At 40.0% G+C, this 9,259-nt stretch overlaps 1 protein-coding gene across 1 annotated transcript; it reads right to left on the reverse strand.

The window, feature by feature from the left end:
* Positions 1-725: 725 nt before the first annotated feature.
* Positions 726-1,813, reverse strand: LOC131884772 (RNA-binding protein squid-like). Its single transcript, XM_059232649.1, has 2 exons — positions 1,679-1,813; positions 726-1,321 (listed from the first exon to the last, which is right to left on the reverse strand). Exon 2 carries the CDS (start codon positions 1,212-1,214, stop codon positions 726-728), a length of 489 nt encoding a protein of 162 aa, XP_059088632.1. The 5' UTR covers positions 1,215-1,321; positions 1,679-1,813.
* Positions 1,814-9,259: the final 7,446 nt, after the last annotated feature.

Genomic DNA, 9,259 nt, shown 5'->3' on the forward strand with positions numbered 1-9,259 from the left:
TCCCTCTCAAGCGTTGCATCACCTTTAAGGTCATCTCTATGAAAGAGACTTTGAAACGGGTCATTTTGGCATCACTCAACAAAATGGAAAGAAACAAGCGATCGGGGCCGGAAAAGGGAAAATTTGAGGTTGGCTGCTCTCTCCGCCAGCTTCATTTGGGCTGGGCCAGCCATTTCGGGCTCAACTGAGGCAGCTGGGAGCCCCTGGGCCGCCAAGAAAAGGAGAACAAAGTGACCAGACCTCTCGAAATATCTTGAGTAAAAAGTCTAAACACTCTGTATTAAATGAAATATTTGTGCGTTTCACACAAGCTTTAAAAAATTTGAGGTTATTGATAATGATGAATTAATAAAGTCACGCCCTCATTTTCATTGTGTGGTTCTTGATTTATGTGACTTATTGATTTAAATAAGTAGCTTTTAGTCACCATTAATCTCAATATCTGCCAAATCCGCCATCATTCCTAACGCTCCCAGCCGCCCTATCAAAATAAAGACGCCAAGCTTGAAATTCCATATATCATATTAGGACTAGATTTCCTTTGGTCCAAACCGCTATGCCGAGAAAAAGGACTTTGTTTGAGCTCATTGCATACTTTCATGAAATTCAGGTCGATGACATTATCCGTTTAAAGGAGCTTCCAAAAGAAGTCTAAAGAGTAATGACAAAATCAAATGAATAATTAATGCATGGAGGCCGCAACCTCGGGATTATATTTTACAGTTTCATTCAAGGCGGATGTACGGTACAGCAGGCAGGGTGTTGGCTGTCTCTTCCTTCTCGAAGGTCACGAAGCAGAAGTTCTTGGGTTCGTTGTTTTTGCTGCGATCCACGGGTCGTTGCACCTCGACCACGTTGCCGTACTGGCTGAAATGCTGCTTAATTTCGTCTTCCGTAATTGGTGTGTTGAACTTGCCCACGTAGATCTTGCCCTGCTTGGAAGCCGCTTTTTTCACGGCCACCTTCTTGTTCTTAAAGTTGTGGAACTCGTCTTTGAGCACCTTGTCCAGAGAGCTCACATCCTCGTAAACAATAAAGGCGAACCCGCGACTCCGACCCGTCATGGCGTCCATCTTGATATTCACCGAAGCTACCGTACCGAATTGTCCGAAATACTCTTTGAGCTCGGCTTCCGTGGTCTCTTGGGGCAAACCACCTGCGAACAATTTCCGGTCATCTTCCGACACGTTATTGGTCATCTCCGTATCACCCATGATCCCGGCCGACCTCAATCAAGGCGATGAGGAGGAGATCACTCAGTCAAGATAAACCACGGCGAGAACCACCACAATCAATAAGACGACGACAATCAGTCAAAAGCCTGAAATGCAAACATCCAATCGACCATCAATTAATCCAGCACAAGTTTCATAAGAAAAATATCAGAGGGGATCCATCTGCTGGTTAGAGCAGAGACGAAAACCAACAACTCGTAGTCTCAACGCACAATGGCGCCGCCAATGGGGAGGAAAGCCGCAGTGAGAGCCGTATAGCCCGTGCTTGCCCTGAACTTGGCTGTCCTAGACGGTCTCACTTCACAGGGATCACAGAGCCTGCTTAGGGGCTTAAGCGCCCTTGGAACGGGACGGAACAGGGTTCACCACGGTCTAGGCATAACAACGCGGGTAGTGGGCGGGTTGGGGGGCGTGGTGAGGCTCCCCCGATCTTGATTTCTCACCTTTTTCAATCGGACCCGGCGTCGTTGAAGAAGCTTGGAAGGCTAGCAAACAAGCCAGGAATTCCAGGTTGGCCAAAATTTAGCTGAGCTTGGAAGCCAAAAGACCTGCCAAATTAGGCCAGAAATGCCGTTAGATATCAGGGATGTGAGCAATTTTATGCCAGTTAAAAAGACAGGGCCCAACATTGTCCTTTTATGATCTGCTTATTAAGGTTAAACTTATTTCTGCAATACATAACTGTGTGAATATTTTAATTTTGTCTTATTTCTTTCTCTCTACAATTGATTAACCCATTTCAAATGGTTGAATGAAATGGGCCATTTGATTAAGTAACCCTTTTGATTTGGCTGTTTTGGGAAGTGCTTGGTTGCGCCGAATGTGCATCTATCTATTTCCCCTTTTCCTCTCACAGACTGACTCACGATTTTAATCTAAACCTAGAACAATATTCATCCAGTAAAACGTGAGTTTGGGATCAGTTCTAATATCAAAAGAAGATGTACTTTCTGTTTCCCTCTCAAGCGTTGCATCACCTTTAAGGTCATCTCTATGAAAGAGACTTTGAAACGGGTCATTTTGGCATCACTCAACAAAATGGAAAGAAACAAGCGATCGGGGCCGGAAAAGGGAAAATTTGAGGTTGGCTGCTCTCTCCGCCAGCTTCATTTGGGCTGGGCCAGCCATTTCGGGCTCAACTGAGGCAGCTGGGAGCCCCTGGGCCGCCAAGAAAAGGAGAACAAAGTGACCAGACCTCTCGAAATATCTTGAGTAAAAAGTCTAAACACTCTGTATTAAATGAAATATTTGTGCGTTTCACACAAGCTTTAAAAAATTTGAGGTTATTGATAATGATGAATTAATAAAGTCACGCCCTCATTTTCATTGTGTGGTTCTTGATTTATGTGACTTATTGATTTAAATAAGTAGCTTTTAGTCACCATTAATCTCAATATCTGCCAAATCCGCCATCATTCCTAACGCTCCCAGCCGCCCTATCAAAATAAAGACGCCAAGCTTGAAATTCCATATATCATATTAGGACTAGATTTCCTTTGGTCCAAACCGCTATGCCGAGAAAAAGGACTTTGTTTGAGCTCATTGCATACTTTCATGAAATTCAGGTCGATGACATTATCCGTTTAAAGGAGCTTCCAAAAGAAGTCTAAAGAGTAATGACAAAATCAAATGAATAATTAATGCATGGAGGCCGCAACCTCGGGATTATATTTTACAGTTTCATTGGCAAGCGGCATAAGTAAAGACATGGAGAAAACCCGTTGATTTGCCTCAAAATGTAACCCTGAGTTTTGCTACAGTCAAACCAGAATTCCTCCTTGGCTCAAACCTTATTTTTCACGTTAGGTTAGGATCGGCTGAAGCCTTTCCAAGTTTGCCGGCAACCTCAATTTTGAAAAAGATGTTTGATCCCATCAGCATCATCTAGACAACCCAATTTTTAACTTATCTATGGACCAATTTGTGCTTTACAGTCAACAAAGTGACAACACTTTCCATTGCAAAGTTTACATTTAACGAAGTTTAAAATGAACCGAGAGAAGACAAAGCTGGCTGATGAAATTCTGGCAACAACCACCAGAGCAGAGTCAACAGCTAAGTAGGAATAACAAAGAACTTGTGTAACACCAAAAGCTTTAACTTTTGTGTTAAGGGATACATGCCCCATTTTGAAATGGGTTTATTAAAATTGGCTCGAAAATGAGGTTCAGTGATTCAAAAACAAAACGTGCAACAAAGAGTATTCGGACATTTAGGCAAGCGGGGTACCAGCGGTACCAGCAAGCAAACTTGCCTGCCAATGCCAGTGATGCAAAATTGGCGTTTCAAACTGGTTTTAACGAAACTAACCTCGCCTCACACAGCAAGGCATGGAGTACGTACTACATGAGCAATGTGAAAAAGGGGTCAGCTTATCAAAATCGTGTTTGAAGCCCCAAACTTGCATCACTGACACTGGTACCAGCAAACAAACAAACTTGCCAGAGCTTGCTTAAACGTCCCCATAGGCATGAAAGAAAGAAGAAGAAAAATCACAAATAATGATGGCGATTTAGAGTGTTAAAATCACAACACATCTGGGGCCACATTCCAGAGCAAAAAGCAAAGTTCTTGACCACAAAGTAATGTTTTCTGACACAAGCTGACAAAATTTGAAGAGTTATGAAATTGATTCTGAATATAAAAGTAAAGCATAATTAGTAGGACATTAAAAAAACATGTTTACCTTACAATATTGATTTCTTTTCTTCATTTAGAGAAGTTTTCTTTTCCTCAGTTCCTGCTCACTCATAAAAGGATAGATTATGTGTCTGTTATAACTAGACTCCAACAAAAGATGCTATTTTGATGTTGAGCAAAATTTGCCGGTTCAAATGTGTAAAAAAGGTGAACTGAGGCATTAGAAAGAAAACCAGTTAATGCAAACCACTGGAGCTTTTACGTGAAAAACCAACAATATTTTTTGTTGGAGTCTAGTTATAACAATAAGAGAACTGTTAGGTGGCCCTTGAGTCATATATCACTACTTCATAATACAAGGTGTTGCTTCATTGGCTTCAAACCTTGACTGAACCAACGAAAACTTATAGATTATGGGCGGGTTCAGGTAAATTGTAACCTTGAATTGCCGCTTTTGACAAATTGTAGAAAATTTTCAAATCACTGAACCTAGTAAGTAATCTGAAAGTTCATTAATTTGTAAAATAAACATATATGGCCATCACAAAATGATTACAAAATGTAGTATGAGTCTCTTAGCTCAAATATTAACTAGCTTTGAAATCAAAATTTCATAAATTCAAGCATTTGTGGGTTCACAAGTGTCTTAATACTTCCTGCTTGGAGTTGACTGATACCTCATTATGGCTTTCACTTCTAATGGAATCCCAATTTTTGAAACCAGCACTCATAAGTTTAGGATCTATGTTTTATCTTTTGTAATAGATCAAACATCAAAGACCTGAAGAAAAAAATGGCATATAGCCTCTTACATTGCACAACATATGGTGAACGTTCTGCACTTTAGAGGGCACTTTGGGAATCAATCTCTGCTACCTAAGTATTACTAACTACCAACTAGAGGGCTAATTGGGCTAACTCTTCTTTATTGCATAATAATGCGTTTGTGTTGTTTTTGGCTGATTGTATCAAAATCTTATTTAAAATTAGTGACCAAGGTCACATAATGTCTGGAAAAAAAAACTTTTTCATGGGAAGTCACATACTTCACTTTTAGCAATCTATTGTGCCACTTCCCGTTTTGTTTGGGCTGCCTGACGTTGCAAATCAGGGCCTGCTCATATAGCCATGCATTTAGTTCACCTAAACAGAAAAGAAACCACACTAGAGGAGGATTTGTCTTTGCAATGCCAGTAAATTATAAAAGTAAAATACTTGAGAAGAAAGCATTTTTCTCAATCCCTCCTCAACACAGAATGGGGACAATAAAACACATGAAAAAGAGACATTTCCAGAACTCTTCTCTATCACAGCTTGCTTCAAAGAAGGATTGACAGCAATTAGGGAGAGTAACATGAAAACATGAAAAGGTGACTCACATCTACAATTGGTGAATGATGAAGCTAACCATTACAACCAATAAACAATGATACTCATGATGAAGACTTCACACGCCCTTAGTGTGGCTTCCTTATCATATATGTTTTATCTTACTTTAGATTTTGACACCTTAATTGAGGTAAACAAAACTTGTCTTGAAATGAATCAAATGATGAATTGTTTATTGAGTATTGTCTTTTGGAATTTTACGTTTGTCAACAGTTTCCATTTTGTTCCAAAACAAAGAACAGTCACTCCAACCAAGCCAATTGAGACTTTGCTTAGAACACATTTTGGTGGTTAGGCAGCAGGTTATTGGGCTGATCGACTTCTCTTGTATTACAGTTTCAACCAAAGCAGACAAAGGAGCCATCAACTCACTAGCTCCCTGAATTCGGAACTTGATTTTGAGAATCACGTAACTAAATGTGTTCAAAGCCGATCTCCAGCACACACACCAGGCAGCCGCAAAGGAGCAAAAAAATCTCAGAAATCTCATGAGTGTCGCTTTTCTGACTAGCCCTCTAGGTTCAATCTATGCACTAGGTTAAGGTTTCCGTCCCGTCAAGTTAACCTATAGGGGATGTCAAGTAAAGGAAATTCAAGGAAAATTGTGGTCTGGCTCCCTGATTTTGGGCATTTTGGGGAGAGAGTACTAAGACAAACATCAGAGTCAACTCCCACCATTTGCCCATTGAATTTTCACCAATCGAGTGTTTTTGAGTGAGTTGTGTTACAAATCCCTACTAAATGATCATGTTTGGTGTTAATCAGTGAACGCACTATCAAATTGGCTCAATACCACAATGCTAATTGCCATGACAAGCATGTAAAATGGAAAAAATGTCAAAATCCAATGCATGCGCAGTGCGGTTTGGCTGGGCATGTTGTCTTGGATTTTACTCCATGGAATAACGTCAGTTGTCCATCAACCCGTTTACTTGACTAGCCCTATTGGTTGAATGGCCCTGAGCTTAGGTGGATTAACAATATTCTCTACCGATTAATGATCCGTGCTCATTTTTAGATTTGTGGCAAAATGTTAAAAGGTTTAGATAGAGACTTTATGGGTTATTTATATCGTGATAGGTTTGGTTAGGTTACGTAAGGTTAGGTTAGGTTTGATTTTAAAAAAGTAGCACCACCAACTAATCAGTGCAGAATAACGTTTACCATTGAGTTGTCCTGGGTCAAGTTGTCTTGAGATAAGGTGTCCTTCGACGAGGTGTTCTGGGTCTAGTTGTCTTTGATAAAGTTGATCCTTGAGTTGAGTTGTCTTGGATAAAGTTGTCCCGGGTCGAGTTGGCCTGGGTCGAGGTGTCTGTGATCGAGTTGTCGCCTGCCTGGCCTGGGTAAAAAACAAGCCAGATCTTGAAGGTTGCGTGAGTCAAAAAGCACTAGTGCTCCGCTTAATATATTTTTTAAAGCCGAGTCAGACTAGGATACGATCATTTTCGAACTAAATGGAAGATCCTGAATGTTATATTCTCATCAAAAATCGAATGCATAAGTGTCGATGAGTTTTTGTGATGATTTTGATAAAAAAGAAATGCTAGGTTGATATACATCTAAATTCATGAAATAGGCTTTCCAATTAATTCTTCTCATTTTCAAGTCTGTTAAACCATAACACATCACTCTTTGATTCAAAAAAGCAGTATAGTCAATTTCTCAAGTATAGAAGCGATGTGTATGGATCTTGGTCTTTTTTCCTAGTCCCTTTTTTTAGCCCCTCTATGTTTCGAAATCTTGTACGGCCTGTTTTAATCAAGGAGTATTGTTGAGCCTTCGGACCCAAACGCCCATCAATCTAAAAAGAAAAAAAAATCAACAATATTTGAGATTGCATTTATTGTTAGCCTAACCTCTAAACCTAGCAGGAAAAGACAAAGATCTTTAACGGCATTGTTTCAGGTTGTATAGTCAATAAAAACAACTTTTATGCAAGTTTTTGATATAAATGATTCTGGGTGGGATGTGGTTGCCTTATTTTGATCAACCTAACATGTGAACAGGGCGATATCTATTATAATTATAATTATCTGTTATAATTTGTTGGATAGCAAATAAGTTGGCACAAGGAGTTGACTTTTTTCGGACTTTGCTGGTGGAAATGGGACCCCCAGCAGTTCGCAATTCAAGACGGAAAAAAGTATTAATCATTTTACTTGATTTTATACTCATTTACTAAATGGCTGATCCACCAACTAATTGCTAGATCTTGCTTACCCTTGAGTTTAGGGTTGATCAGGTATTTCGATCAAAAAAGTCTAAGTCTGACTCAAAGAAACCTTTTGTCCATCTTGAATTGCAAACTGCTGGGGATACCATTCCCAATAGAGGTAACGAAGTTAGAAAAAGAGTCAACTCCTTTGTCAACTGATTTGCCATCCAATGCTCCATTTTGTCGCATGTTTTAAAACAAAACTTCATGTCCTTAGATTATTTTCAATAAAAACTTGTTTCAGTCTAGGAAAAGTTACGAGTACCGGAAATAAATATTTTTAGCCAAAATAGTCCCGTTCAATAAGACTGTGTAGGACTCTCTAAAGCGAGGTCATAATCTGACTTGTTTTACGTGCTCGTATCTCAGAGTTGAACGTAACGAGATTACAACCCTCAACAATTACAGTAAATTACCTGCTTAAAATGAGTTTTACCTTTATGAAATGGAGATATTTATAAGTTTCCAGCAATAAAATTTGGACCCGTGAATGATTAGAAATTTAATTAGAAATTAGACCACAAAATGATTAAGCTCTTTTGAACTGTGCTTCTTACATTGCGAAGGGTCTGAAATAGATATACTGATAAAGGTAAATGTACTCACTACTATACGTTTTTTTGGGAAGCGAAGGCACACATTCTAAAAGAAAAAAATCCTGCCAGTAGCTGGAAGTGGTTTACATACCAATAAAGACTGCATTAAAGCCCAATTTCATCATGGGCGCGGTATTATTTAGTAGACCTAAACAGCTCTCACCACTCGGGAAAAAGCCCAGATTTGGATGGTGAATGGCATGAATTGGACACTAGGAGCTAGGAGCTCTCAAGAGTCTCTTTTGAGAGTGGTGGCTCAAATCTATGATCAATCACTCATGTTCAAAACATCCCGAATTTCGCATCTGCCCCTTCCTTGTCCTGAGTCTTCCATCCCCTCCAATGATATTTATCTTTTGAGGCTTGAAGGATGATCTCTTTTGAATTTTAATCCCCCTTCCTAATTCTCAATTTGATGACGGAGGCACTCTTGAGTAAACTCACGACATCGCCAATGAGATAGATCCTTGAGTACGCAAGGAAAAGCGAACAAGCGAGGGGAGAGACAGGATCGAGGAGACAAGCCAGAAAGAACCCAGAGACTGAGGCTCAAGCTGCTGGTGCTGATGATCCTGGTAGGGGCAAGCGGGAGAGTTGTGACACTCCGTGATGCCAGCATTGGAGAGTAATTTGTGAGATCAAGATCACTTTTTCTCACGTTGACACTCGGTTCAACCACAAAGTGATGCGAGTTGTTAGCATTGAAATTCTGCCCAAAAAGTTATGGCACATAAGATTTGACAAGCAAATCCCTAAAAGCGGAATTTACCAACCCGATGATGTCCAGTTGTATCGGTTTTAGCTGGACCCTCATTAATGTTTGACAAATATTCTACCTATTCTCGTTTGTTGCCCATTTATGCCAAAGTATGTCCACAATGCACCAATGACGGGAATTCTGGTAAAATGGCGATGCCTCTTCTCATTGCGATGATGATGTGCCACATCACTTGGGGAGTCTCCTACTTTCATTTCATTTCAAACTTTGCCTGTGATCCCCATGGGAGAGGCAAGCTTTCTGTGGATGGGTTGCCTTAGCCTCAACGTCGTCTGTCGTGACTTTTGACAGTCGTGCTGAATGGTTAATTACACTTATTCCTTCACTTCCATATTTATGAGTTTAGATATCGAAACGCCTCTTTCAAATCACAATGCGAGGAAAAGCACTAAGTGGAAATGGCTTT

Source organism: Tigriopus californicus, chromosome 8, assembly GCF_007210705.1.
Source record: "Tigriopus californicus strain San Diego chromosome 8, Tcal_SD_v2.1, whole genome shotgun sequence".
Classification (NCBI taxonomy): domain Eukaryota; kingdom Metazoa; phylum Arthropoda; class Copepoda; order Harpacticoida; family Harpacticidae; genus Tigriopus; species Tigriopus californicus.